The 13,601-nt window shown below is 54.7% G+C and overlaps 1 protein-coding gene across 1 annotated transcript in view; it reads right to left on the bottom strand.

The window, feature by feature from the left end:
* Positions 1 to 13,585, bottom strand: part of TIA1 (TIA1 cytotoxic granule associated RNA binding protein) — a 16,185-nt gene extending 2,600 nt beyond the window's left edge. The window contains exons 1-11 of the mRNA XM_041404638.1: positions 13,429 to 13,585; positions 10,207 to 10,303; positions 9,159 to 9,257; positions 8,037 to 8,091; positions 6,807 to 6,894; positions 6,210 to 6,285; positions 4,365 to 4,473; positions 3,816 to 3,911; positions 3,636 to 3,720; positions 3,017 to 3,140; positions 2,642 to 2,781 (exon numbers count right to left, since the gene is read on the bottom strand). Of these exons, the coding sequence (XP_041260572.1) occupies positions 2,642 to 2,781; positions 3,017 to 3,140; positions 3,636 to 3,720; positions 3,816 to 3,911; positions 4,365 to 4,473; positions 6,210 to 6,285; positions 6,807 to 6,894; positions 8,037 to 8,091; positions 9,159 to 9,257; positions 10,207 to 10,303; positions 13,429 to 13,454 (995 nt within the window). The 5' untranslated portion in view covers positions 13,455 to 13,585. The remainder of the gene's footprint in view (positions 1 to 2,641; positions 2,782 to 3,016; positions 3,141 to 3,635; positions 3,721 to 3,815; positions 3,912 to 4,364; positions 4,474 to 6,209; positions 6,286 to 6,806; positions 6,895 to 8,036; positions 8,092 to 9,158; positions 9,258 to 10,206; positions 10,304 to 13,428) is intronic.
* Between the last annotated feature and the right edge of the window lie 16 nt (positions 13,586 to 13,601).

Raw genomic sequence — 13,601 nt, 5'->3', positions numbered from 1 at the left:
CCACGGGGCCGGGGGCTGGCTCTGCCTGGGGAGAGAAACCAGCCAGGGGTTGATAAATTACATAAAAATCCTTCAGGGATTGGTGAAATGTCCTTAGGGATTGGTAAATTAAATAAAACCCTCCAGGGATTGCTAAAAAAGCTGCACGCTGAAAGGGAGGAACCCACGGGGCCGGGGACTGGCTCTGCCTGGGGAGAGAAAATGGCATTGAGGCATTGGTAAATCACATAAAACTCTTTAGAGATTGGTGAAATGTCCCTAGGGATTGGTGAAATGTCCTTAGGGATTGGTAAATTAAATAAAACCCTTCAGGGATTGCTAAAAAAGCTGCACACTGAACGGGGGCGGCAGCCACGGGGCCGGGGGCTGGCTCTGCCTGGGGAGAGAAACCAGCCAGGGATTGGTGAATTGTCCTTAGGGATTGGTGAAAAATTAAATAAAACCCTTTAGGGATTGGTGAAATGTCCTTAATTAAATAAAATCCTTTAGGGATTGGTGAAATGTCCTTAGGGATTGCTAAATTATCCTTTAGGGATTGCTAAATTAAATAAAACCCTTTAAGAATTGCTAAAAGCTCCACACTGAAAGGAGGGGCACCCACGGGGCCGGGGGCTGGCTCTGCCTGGGGAGAGAAACCAGCCAGGGGTTGATAAATTACATAAAAATCCTTCAGGGATTGGTGAAATGTCCTTAGGATTGGTAAATTATCCTTTAGGGATTGCTAAATTAAATTAAATTAAAATCCTTCAGGGATTGGTGAAATGTCCTTAGGGATTGCTAAATTATCCTTCAGGGATTGGTAAATTAAATAAAACCCTTTAGGGATTGCTAAAATATCCCTCAGGGATCCCTAAATAAGGCCTGGAGGTTGTGGGGAAGGGCTCTGGGGGGATTTGGGGTGATGGGGGGGCACTCACTGGGATGTCCCCCCCTCACTGGGATGTCCCACCTCTCTGGGATGTCCCCACTCACTGGGATGTCCCCCATTCCCGGGATGTCCCCCGTCCCCGGGATGTCCTCACTCACTGGGATGTCCCCAGGATGTCCCCCGTCCCCGGGGTGTCCCCCGTCCCCGGGGTGTCCCCCGTCCCCGGGGTGTCCCCCGTCCCCGGGGTGTCCCCAGGTCCCCTCCCACAGGCCCAGGGCTGCTCTCGGTGCTCAGCACTCACCCAAAGCCCTGCTGGCTCCAGGCTTGGCCGTACACGCCGTAGGGGGGCACCTGCCAGCCGTTGGGCACGTACTGGCCCAGCTGGGCAGCGCCGTACCACTGAGCCCACTGCCCGTAGGCCGGCGGGTAGCTCAGCGCGCCCTGCGGACACACGGCACGTCAGCGGCGGCGGGGCGCGGCAGGGATCCATCCACACATGGATCCACCATCCATGGATCCAGCATCCACCCATGGATCCACCATCCATCCGGGCTGGGGGGGCAGCACGGCGCCGTTCTGGCCCTGCACGCTGAACGGGGGCGGCAGCCACGGGGCCGGGGGCTGGCTCTGCCTGGGGAGAGAAAATGGCATTGAGGCATTGGTAAATTAAATAAAATCCTTCAGGGATTGGTGAAATGTCTTTAGGGATTGCTAAATTATCCTTTAGGGATTGGTAAATTAAATAAAACCCTTCAGGGATTGCTAAAAAAGCTGCACACTGAACGGGGGCGGCAGCCACGGGGCCGGGGGCTGGCTCTGCCTGGGGAGAGAAACCAGCCAGGGATTGGTGAATTGTCCTTAGGGATTGGTGAAAAATTAAATAAAACCCTTTAGGGATTGGTGAAATGTCCTTAGGGATTGCTAAATTATCCTTTAGGGATTGGTAAATTAAATAAAATCCTCCAGGGATTGCTAAAAAAGCTGCACGCTGAACGGGGGCGGCAGCCACGGGGCCGGGGGCTGGCTCTGCCTGGGGAGAGAAAATGGCATTGAGGCATTGGTAAATCACATAAAAATTAAATAAAATCCTTTAGGGATTGGTGAAATGTCCTTAGGGATTGCTAAATTATCCTTTAGGGATTGCTAAATTAAATAAAACCCTTTAAGAATTGCTAAAAGCTCCACACTGAAAGGAGGGGCACCCACGGGGCCGGGGGCTGGCTCTGCCTGGGGAGAGAAACCAGCCAGGGGTTGATAAATTACATAAAAATCCTTCAGGGATTGGTGAAATGTCCTTAGGATTGGTAAATTATCCTTTAGGGATTGCTAAATTAAATTAAAATCCTTTAGGGATTGGTAAATTAAATAAAACCCTTCAGGGATTGGTGAAATGTCCTTAGGATTGGTAAATTATCCTTTAGGGATTGCTAAATTAAATTAAAATCCTTCAGGGATTGGTGAATTAAATAAAATCCTTTAGGGATTGCTAAAATATCCCTCAGGGATCCCTAAATAAGGCCTGGAGGTTGTGGGGAAGGGCTCTGGGGGGATTTGGGGTGATGGGGGGGCACTCACTGGGATGTCCCCCCCTCACTGGGATGTCCCACCTCACTGGGATGTCCCCACTCACTGGGATGTCCCCCATTCCCGGGATGTCCCCCGTCCCCGGGATGTCCTCACTCACTGGGATGTCCCCAGGATGTCCCCCGTCCCCGGGGTGTCCCCAGGTCCCCTCCCACAGGCCCAGGGCTGCTCTCGGTGCTCAGCACTCACCCAAAGCCCTGCTGGCTCCAGGCTTGGCCGTACACGCCGTAGGGGGGCACCTGCCAGCCGTTGGGCACGTACTGGCCCAGCTGGGCAGCGCCGTACCACTGAGCCCACTGCCCGTAGGCCGGCGGGTAGCTCAGCGCGCCCTGCGGACACACGGCACGTCAGCGGCGGCGGGGCGCGGCAGGGATCCATCCACACATGGATCCACCATCCATGGATCCAGCATCCACCCATGGATCCACCATCCATGGATCCAGCATCCACCCATGGATCCACCATCCATGGATCCAGCATCCATGGATCCAGCATCCATCCATGCTGTCACTGCCAGCTCCCAGCCAATTAGCAGGCTGGTTAACGAGCAGCGCAGCCGCTGACCTGCTGCACAGGGCTGGCCATGTCGGGGCTCTCCTTGCCCCAGTAGCACTTGACCACGTGGCCCTCGATGGCGGTGCCGTTGACGGAGACGATGGCGTGGGCAGCGCTCTCATGGGAACTGAACCTGCGCCGAGGGGACACGGCTTGGGACTTTGATGGATTGGGATATTGACTGATTGGGGTATTGATTGGGGTATGGATTGACTGGGGTATGGATTGATTGGGCTATGGATTGATTGGGCTATGGATTGGGATATGGATTGGGGTATGGATTGACTGGGGTATGGATTGGGACTTTGATTGAGTGGGATACTGACTGATTGGGGTATTGATTGGGGTATGGATTGATTGGGGTATGGATTGGGATATTGATTGGGGTATGGATTGATTGGGGTATGGATTGGGATATTGATTGGGATATTGATTGGGATATGGATTGATTGGGGTATGGATTGATTGGGATATGGACTGGGGTATGGATTGATCGGGATATGGATTGGGGTATGGATTGCGATATTGATTGGGGAATTGATTGGGATATGGATTGGGATATTGATTGGGATATGGATTGGGGTATGGATTGCTGCTCCCATTTGGGACCCCCCCCCCACTCCCCCACCTGACGAAGGAGTAGCCTTTGTCCGGGAACACCCGGATCTCCATGATCTGCCCGAAGGGGGAGAAGGTCTGGCGCATCAGCTGCTCTGGAGCAGGAAGGACAGACGGACAGACAGACAGACAGCCGCTGAGGCACCCGCGCTGGCAGGGGCACGGCTGGTGGGGGCGGGGCCACACGTACCTGTGAGGCCCGAGGTGACCCCCCCGCAGTACACGGTGCAGTTGCTGGGGCTGGACTGAGTGACCACCTCGTCGTAGGACAACTGCTTGGTGCTCGCTGCAAGAGATTGCACTGGGGGTTCCCAAGTGGGAACTGGCGGGGAATTCCAGTCCTGGCTGGCACAGGATTGTTGGGAACGACCTGCAAATCTTTACAGGGACACCTCAGAGCCCTCCCAGGGCCTGAAGGGGCTCCAGGAGAGCTGGAGAGGGACTGGGGACAAGGATGGAGGGACAGGACACAGGGAATGATTCAAACTGGGGAAAGGGAGATTTAAATGGGATTTTGGGAAGGAATGAGGGTGGGGAGAGGCTGGGAAGGAATTCCCAGAGCAGCTGAGCCTGCTCCATCCCTGCCGGTGTCCAAGGCCAGGCTGGGAGCACCCTGGGATGGGGGAAGGTGTCCCTGTCCAGGCAGGGGTGGGGTGGGGTGGGCTCTGAGGTCCTTGCCACCCCAAAAACTCTGGGATCCCCACCCCAGGCGCTGGCAGGGCACAGGGTGGGCACCTACTCTCATAGGTGCTCTTGGGAGCTGGAGGTTTCCTGGTGGCCCAGTTGGTCCTGATCTGCCGGCCCCCCAGCCACTGCCCCCCCATCTGCTGGATGGCGTTCTCGGCGTCCTGCGGGGGACAGAGGGACACAAAAACCCCACTGACCCCACTGCTGGCACCCCTCCTGTGGGACAGGGCCATGGGAGTGACCCCAGAGCCCTCCTGAGTGACCCTGGAGTGTCCCAAACCCCTCCTGTGGGACAGGGCCATGGGAGTGACCCCAGAGCCCTCCTGAGTGACCCTGGAGTGTCCCAGGATGGGGCCTGGAGCACCCTGGGACAGCGGGAGGGGTCCCTGCCCATGGCTGGGGTTTTACCCATTTATTAAGAGGGAAATGAAGGGATTTTACCCATTCATTGAGGGAGGAAATGAAGGGATTTTCCCCATTTACTAAGAGGGAAATAAGGGTTTTTACCCATTTTTGAGGAGGGAAACAAAGATCTCTCACCCATTTGTTGAAGAAGGAGACGAAGCCGTAGCCCTTGGACTTGCCCGTGGCCATGTCCTTGACCACCCGTGCATCCCTGAAGCACAAAGGGAACTTCTAAATTCTCATTTATTTGCCAACATAGTCTACTGCTTGTTGCAAATGTTCCATAGAAATGAATGGAAAATAAAAATAAAAATAAAAATGAAAATGTAGGAACTGAAAGGCATATGTTGCCTGTTAACTGAATTGAATTCTCAGGTCAATTTGTTAGCCCCTTTCTGGGCTGTGGGCAGCTGTAAATTTGGAGAGATTGAAATTTCAGATTATTGAATTGGGCCAGGCTGGCAGGGCCACCTCCCTGGGAATGTCCCTGCCTGGCTGGGACAGCTCAGCTCCCTGTCCCCAAGGGTCTGAGGGGCCACAGGACAGGGTGGTGCTGCCCCAAAAAAGGCTCATTTTGAGGGAAATGGGAATTTCCCCCACAAAAAGGGGGGCTGGCCCCAAAAATGCAGAAGTGTGAGCGGAGTGTGCTCCCTGCAGTGCCACAGTGTCACCCACTCAACACAAAGCTGTCACCACTCAGGACAGGGACCCTGAGCTGCCCCCAAAAAAAGGACTTACGAGATTCTTCCGAAGGGAGCAAAGGCAGCTTTGATGTCTTCAGTTGTGATCTCGGGGCTGAGGTCTCCCACAAAGACGTGGAAATGGTCTTTGGGGGGAAAGAGAAAGGAGGGCTTAGTGGCTGAAGATGAGCAGAGTGATTTCCTCTGAGCAGAGGAAAAAAAACTCTTCTTAAAAAACCCTTCATTAAAACTCCAGCTGTTATCCAAAATACATTATTAAAAACACAAAAAAATGTATTAAATACCACAAAAATCCATACTGGATGCTGCAGGGAGAGCAGAATTCTGCTGTTCCTGAAGGGAGAGCAGAACTCTGCTGCTCCTGACAGCCCCTGTGCTTGGCAGTGCCACAAGGCAGAGATCTGAAGGACACACATTTATATCTCCAATTTTACAAACTGTTTAAAGGTTTTTAAGGCCTGCCAACACTTACTGCACAAATCTGAGACTATTTACACCTCATGTGCCCCGTGCCCAGGAAAATCTCTCTCTCCCTGTGCCAGCATTGGGATGGAATCAGCACCAGTGGTGTGGAATCCTGCAATGGTTTGGGTGGGAAGGGGCTGAAACCCACCCAGTGCCAGCCCTGCTTATTAAGAGGGAAATGAAGGGATTTTACCCATTCATTGAGGGAGGAAATGAAGGGATTTTCCCCATTCGTTGAGGGAGGAAATGAAGGGATTTTCCCCATTTATTAAGAGGGAAATAAGGGTTTTTACCCATTTTTGAGGAGGGAAACAAAGATCTCTCACCCATTTGTTGAAGAAGGAGACGAAGCCGTAGCCCTTGGACTTGCCCGTGGCCATGTCCTTGACCACCCGTGCATCCCTGAAGCACAAAGGGAACTTCTAAATTCTCATTTATTTGCCAACATAGTCTACTGCTTGTTGCAAATGTTCCATAGAAATGAATGGAAAATAAAAATAAAAATGAAAAAGTAGGAACTGAAAGGCATATGTTGCCTGTTAACTGAATTGAATTCTCAGGTCAATTTGTTAGCCCCTTTCTGGGCTGTGGGCAGCTGTAAATTTGGAGAGATTGAAATTTCAGATTATTGAATTGGGCCAGGCTGGCAGGGCCACCTCCCTGGGAATGTCCCTGCCTGGCTGGGACAGCTCAGCTCCCTGTCCCCAAGGGTCTGAGGGGCCACAGGACAGGGTGGTGCTGCCCCAAAAAAGGCTCATTTTGAGGGAAATGGGAATTTCCCCCACAAAAAGGGGGGCTGGCCCCAAAAATGCAGAAGTGTGAGCGGAGTGTGCTCCCTGCAGTGCCACAGTGTCACCCACTCAACACAAAGCTGTCACCACTCAGGACAGGGACCCTGAGCTGCCCCCAAAAAAAGGACTTACGAGATTCTTCCGAAGGGAGCAAAGGCAGCTTTGATGTCTTCAGTTGTGATCTCGGGGCTGAGGTCTCCCACAAAGACGTGGAAATGGTCTTTGGGGGAAAAGAGAAAGGAGGGCTTAGTGGCTGAAGGTGAGCAGAGTGGTTTCCTCTGAGCAGAGGAAAAAAAATTCTTCTTAAAAAACCCTTCATTAAAACTCCAGCTGTTATCCAAAATACATTATTAAAAACACAAAAAAATGTATTAAATACCACAAAAATCCATACTGGATGCTGCAGGGAGAGCAGAATTCTGCTGTTCCTGAAGGGAGAGCAGAACTCTGCTGCTCCTGACAGCCCCTGTGCTTGGCAGTGCCACAAGGCAGAGATCTGAAGGACACACATTTATATCTCCAATTTTACAAACTTTTTAAAGGTTTTTAAGGCCTGCCAGCACTTACTGCACAAATCTGAGACTATTTACACCTCATGTGCCCCGTGCCCAGGAAAATCTCTCTCTCCCTGTGCCAGCATTGGGATGGAATCAGCACCAGTGGTGTGGAATCCTGCAATGGTTTGGGTGGGAAGGGGCTGAAACCCACCCAGTGCCAGCCCTGCCACCAGCCCAGGGTGCTGCCAGGGCTGGGAGAACGAGGACTGAGGGCTCAGGGTGGAAAGGGGATCCCTTCCTGGTGAGGAACAGGCACAAAAGGCCTGACCCTGAGGAGTGTCCCACCTCAAGCCAACGGCCTGACACAGACTGTCCCAGGCACTGATGGGGTTCAGCCCCACCAGCCTAAAATTCCAAGGATTTCCCCCAGAAATTGCTGGGAATGATGGAACCCTTCTGGATGCCCTGGAGGGAGATGCTCAGTGTGCCTCAAAAATACAGAATGAGGCATTTTGGGTTTTAATTGCCAACTGCCCAGGTAGCAAATAGTCACAGATTTGCACCAAATCCCTTCCTGATGCTACAGGGAAATGGAAGGGAATTTTATGGAATTTTTCCATAAAAATTCCTTGGAAAACAAACAAAAAACCCCAAATTTAGCTTCAAGGTACACCCTGGAGATCCACAATTTGATGTTTAAGAAGACACAATTACCTTGTGAACGCTGTGTGATGGCAAAGATCAGATTTGCCCTGAAGTTTAATTAACACAAACACAATAAACAATTAGGATTCCAATCAAAACCATTCCCACAGAGCTCTGTGTGCTGCATTTCTGTTTCACAACTTGCACAGGTGACACTTACTGCTGGTGTCTTTCTTCTGGCTGCTGGGGGTGGTGGCCCAGTTCACTTTGACCTCCTGCAAATGGCAACCACACATCAGATTTGGCAAATCCCAAAAACTCAGACACCTCCAGTGCTCAAACGTGACCCTACAGGGCAAGGCTGGGGTTAAAACTCAAGTTTAAGACACTTTTCTAGGGAGAGGGTTTGTTCTTAGATTAACAGGGCTAGATTAACTGCTCTGGGGGGTTCACCTGGAGAGGAGGAGTCCCAGGGAGAGCTTCCAGCACATTCCAGGGCCTGCAGGGGCTCCAGGAGAGCTGGATTTGGGACAGGGATGGAGGGACAGGACACAGGGAATGGCTCCCAGTGTCACAAGGGGGATTGTGAGGAGGATGGGGACTCCATCCTCTGATCAGTGGTGCCCAGTGACAGGGCAGGGACTGAAACACGGGAAGTTCTACCTGAATATGAGGAAAAAAAGGAAAATATGAAGGAAAACTTTCCTTTGAGGCCTGGAACAGGCTGTGGTAGCTCCTTCTCAGCAGGCATCAAAACCCTGCCTGGACTCTCCCCTGTGCCCTGCTCTGAGCGAGCTTTGGCACGGGACCATCTCCAGAGGGGCTTCCAAAACACCCCCCTGGAACTGTGTGATTCCCTCCCAGGCCACATCCCAGCTCCAGGGTCCTCCCAAACCTCTGAACTCCTCCAAAACCCTGAATTATTCCTCCCAAACCTCTGAACTCCTCCAAAACCCTGAATTATTCCTCCCAAACCTCTGAACTCCTCCAAAACCCTGAATTATTCCTCCCAAACTTCTGAACTCCTCCCAACACCCTGAATTTCTCCTCCCAACACCCTGAATTTCTCCTCCCAACAGCCTGAACTCCTGTTCTGAGCTGTGTCCTGCTGAGATCTCTGCCCCAAAGGCAGAATCCCCATTTGCAGCCTGTGCCCTCCTCTCCCAGCAGCAATTCCCCTGGCACAGCCTGTGCCCTCCTCTCCCAGCAGCAATTCCCCTGGCACAGCCTGTGCCCTCCTCTCCCAGCAGGAATTCCCCCTGGCACAGCCTGTGCCCTCCTCTCCCAGCAGCACTCCCCCTGGCACAGCCTGTGCCCCAGACTCACCCAGCAGGGAGCTTACCTTACCCATTATCTTCCTGCCGTTCATGGCAGCCAGCGCCGCGGCCGCGTGCCGGTGCTCGTAGAACTCCACGAAGCAGTAGGGGTCATTGCCAGCTGTCTGAGACAGGACAGCAGCTGGCATGGGGACACTGAGCTGGGATGGGGACACTGAGCTGGCATGGGGACAGCAGCTGGCATGGGGACACTGAGCTGGGATGGGGACAGCAGCTGGCATGGGGACACTGAGCTGGGATGGGGACAGCAGCTGGCATGGGGACACTGAGCTGGGATGGGGACACTGAGCTGGGATTGGGGACACTGAGCTGGGATTGGGGACACTGAGCCACGATTAGGGAATCAAACCTGGGATTAGGGACACAAACCCAGAATTAGGGACACAAACCCGGGACTGGGGACACAAACCCAGAATTAGGGACACAAAGCAAGGATTAGGGACACAAAGCCAGGCTCTGGCTGCTCTGCTCAGCTCTGACTGCTGACACCTCCACAGCCCCACGTGGACAGTCCCTACAGGGACTAACAACACTCCCAGAGCCCTCAACTCTCCCTTAGAAAGGGAAAATGATGGCAAAGAATGGTAAAGAATTGTAAAGAATGGCAAAGAATGGTAAAGAATGCAGAACTAGGGACACAAAGCCAGAATTAGGGACACAAAGCCAGGCTCTGGCTGCTCTGCTCAGCTCTGACTGCTGACACCTCCACAGCCCCACGTGGACAGTCCCTACAGGGACTAACAACACTCCCAGAGCCCTCAACTCTCCCTTAGAAAGGGAAAATGATGGCAAAGAATGGTAAAGAATTGTAAAGAATGGCAAAGAATGGTAAAGATTTTTAAAGCCCTGTTTGCAATGCCCTCCTGATTTAATGAGCTCACTGTCCCTGTCCATGTCCACCCATCTTTAAATTCAGCAGCAGGCACATGCAGAAACGATGCCCAAAGCATCTCTGGGTTTATTCCAGTGGCTGTGCCCCGTTTCCAGGGCAATTCCCAGAGCCACGAGCACAGCCTGGAGGCAGCAGGGAAACGGGAGGATTCAGGCTCTTACATCCATGATCATCTTGCAGTTCTTGCAGGGCCCGATCTGGCTGAAGAGCTGCAGGATCAGAGCCTCGGTCACGTCCCTGGAGAGGTTCCCCACGTACCTGAGGGACAAACACAGGCAGGGACACGGGTGTTGGACACGCTGGAGCTGCAGAGGGGCTGGGGAGTGAGATGGGATATTGGGATGGAATTCCCAGAGGAGCTGTGTCCATCCCTGAACCCCTGGGAACGTCCACAGCCAGGCTGGACAGGGCCTGGAGCAGCCTGGGACAGTGGGAGGTGTCCCTATGTGTCCATCCCTGAATCCCTGGGCACGTCCACAGCCAGGCTGGACAGGGCCTGGAGCAGCCTGGGACAGTGGGAGGTGTCCCTGCCCATGGCAGGGGTGGCACTGGATGGGTTTCACCTCCCTTCCCACCCAAACCATTCCAGGATTCCATGGCTCCATGGATCTGACCTTCCAAACTGATCTCCAGTTCCCATCTCCCTGCACTGATCTCCCAGTACAGAAACTCCAGTTCCCACATCCCTACACTGATCTCCCAGTACAGAAACTCCAGTTCCCATCTCCCTGCACTGATCTCCCAGTACAGAAACTCCAGTTCCCATCTCCCTACACTGATCTCCCAGTACAGAAACTCCAGTTCCCATCTCCCTGCACTGATCTCCCAGTACAGAAACTCCAGTTCCCATCTCCCTGCACTGATCTCCCAGTACAGGAACCCCAGCTCCCCCACCCCTGCCCCAGCAGCTCAGGCAGTTTGCCCACATTTCCCACAACATTTTGAAGCCCTCAGGTTTAGGGAGCACCAGATGTGCCTGGAACACCTGGGTGCCAACGTGCCCGAGCGCACACGCTCCCAGCTGGGGAAGGATCAGCCCCCCCAGCACAACCCAGCCCAAACCCCCACTCCCCCTGGGACTGTCACCCCCTCGGGTGGCTGGTTTTGTTGTTTTTGTTGCTGTTGTTGAGCCCAAGCCGTGGGGTTTTATAAAAACCTCAGCCCCCGAGGCGCAGCCACGGCTCCTGCACAGGAATGCTGCTGGGAAAGCTGTGCCAGCCGGGAATGCTGGCCACGTGCCAGCCCTGCAAGCAGCCTGGTGCACCTGCAGTGCCCCCCGAGGGGCAAAGGGGCTGCCAGAAAACAACCTGCAGCACGTGCGAGCTCTGCTTGTGCTCCAGCCCTTGGTTATGGGGGAAGGAGACAGAGTTTTGTCAGGAATGGCTCATCCAGGTGCTAATTATTAAAACAACTTTTAGGCAGGAAGCAGGATTGGATTTTAAAATCAGCAGACAGACCCTTACAGACATTGTCTGGCTCTCAGTGAGATTCCTGTGCTTCTGAAGTTTCCTCACTGCCACGGGGGAGGTGGAAAAGGCAAAAACAGGGAGCTACTTCCAGGAGTGTCTGCAATCTGCTCCAGAAAAATAACTGCAATGTGTTAAGGAAGGAAAGGACAGGGTGCAGAGGGCTTTTGGGAGCCCCAAAATCCACACCCAGGGAGCAGAAACCCTACAGAAATCCCCGTGTGAGCACGGATTTAACACCCACTAAAGGGAAGCTGCACTTCCTGCATTTGCTCCTCACTGACACAGGTGAGGTGGAAAAGGCAAAACCAAGGATTTGCAGCAATGTCTGGGAAGGAAAAAACAGGGTGCGGAGGGCTTTGGGGGTCACACAAGTCGGGGAACCCCAAAATCCACACCCAGGGGGTGTTCCTGAAGCAGAAATCCCACAGAAACCCCTGGGTGAGCACAGACTGAACACCCACAGGCTCCTTCCACAGCCAGCCTGGTGACAATTCCCTGCATGACCCCAGAGGCACGGGGAGGGAGTGAGAGCAAAGGCAGCCTGGCAGCTGCTGAGCCCTGAGCTGTGTTTTAAGGCAGGCTCGGTGTCCCTGCAGCTCCTTTCCAGCCCCAGCCGTGCCCTGTCTGTGCCCCCAGCTGCACGTGCTCCAGGACAGGGATTTGCATTCCCGAGGCCACAGGCCCCACAGGAGCCTTGGGATGGGGGAAAACATCTTGCCAAATAAACACACCAACGCTGTGTGTTTGCAGAGGCCGGGAATAGCTCCCAAAACGTGGGGAAACAGCGGACTGGGGAAGCAGGGAGCGCTCAGTGCTGGGGACAGCTGGGGTGAGGCACGTCCGGGTCTCGTCCTGTGGTCACTCAGCCCCTGGGGAGGGGCAGCACAACAAGGGCACAGCATTCCCTCACCTTGGAATGATTCCCTCCCTCCCTCCCGTCCTTCCTGCTGCACTGGAGAACACTTCGAGGGGTGGCATGGCAAGAGTGGAGCCTGATTTCCCCGATCCAGACACGGGAAAGCTGCTCCAGGTAACACCTGCCTGGGAGGAGGAGGGAAACACAGGAGCTGTGCAAAACAGGCAGGCTTTGCAGCACCTTCTGCTAAAATCCAACCTAAACCTCCTCTTGACGTGGCTTCCTAATTCACTCTGTGGGAAGCAACAGGTTCAGGGAGTGCTTTGAACACTGGGATTCACGGCAGGTCATTCCCTGGAGCTGCTGAGCAGGCCAGTGGGGCTCCAGCTGTGTGCCAAGGCAGCCCCCAGGGCAACGTCCAGCCGGTCGCCCACAAAACCCTACACGGATCATCCAGAATGACACGGAGTGGCCTGGGGTGGAAGGGACTCGGATCACCCCAGGGCAATGCCCTGCCACGGGCTGGGATGGGGGCACACACACCCTCCAGATGTGAGCGGGGATGTACCAGGGAGGGGCGACACCTTCCACACTGCATTCCCTCCAGATGTGACCTGGCATGGATGAGGAGAGGGGCACACACTTTCCAGACCCCCTTTCCATCCAGGAGAAGGGGCGACACACCTTCCTGACCACTTTTCCCTCCGGATGTGACCTGGCATGGACTGGGAAAGGGGCACACACCTTGCAGACCCCTTTTCTCTCCAGATGTGACTTGGGACGTGCTGGGGAAGGGACACACAGCTTGCACACAGCCCTGTCCCTCCAGATGTGAGCTGGAGGCCCAGGGGAACGCCCGGAGCGGAGGGCAGGCCGGCGGTGCCCAGCACCGGCACCGGGGAACGGGCAGGAATACCGCGGGAGCCGGGCTCCCCCTCAGCCCCGGGCGGCCGAGGGCCCGCGGCGGAGCCCTGAGGGGCCCGTCCGTGAGGCGACCCCGGGCCGCCCCTCCCCGCGGAGCCGGGAACAATAGGCGGTCTCGCCCCCTCCCCACTCACAGGGTCTTGGGCATTTCATCCTCCATGGCGCCGCCGCCGCCCGCCCCGGCTCTTCCCGCCCGCCGTGGCGGCCCCGTGAGCCCTGGGCAGCCCGGGCAGCCCGAGCGGCGCCGGCCCCGCCGGCGGACGGTCCCGCGGCGGCTCCTCGCAAGATGGCGGCGGGCGGGCGGGCT

The sequence above is a fragment of the Onychostruthus taczanowskii genome, unplaced genomic scaffold, assembly GCF_017590055.1.
Source record: "Onychostruthus taczanowskii isolate IOZ18803 unplaced genomic scaffold, ASM1759005v1 scaffold217, whole genome shotgun sequence".
NCBI classification, from domain to species: Eukaryota; Metazoa; Chordata; class Aves; order Passeriformes; family Passeridae; genus Onychostruthus; species Onychostruthus taczanowskii.
This window is presented reverse-complemented; position numbering and strand designations above follow the sequence as displayed.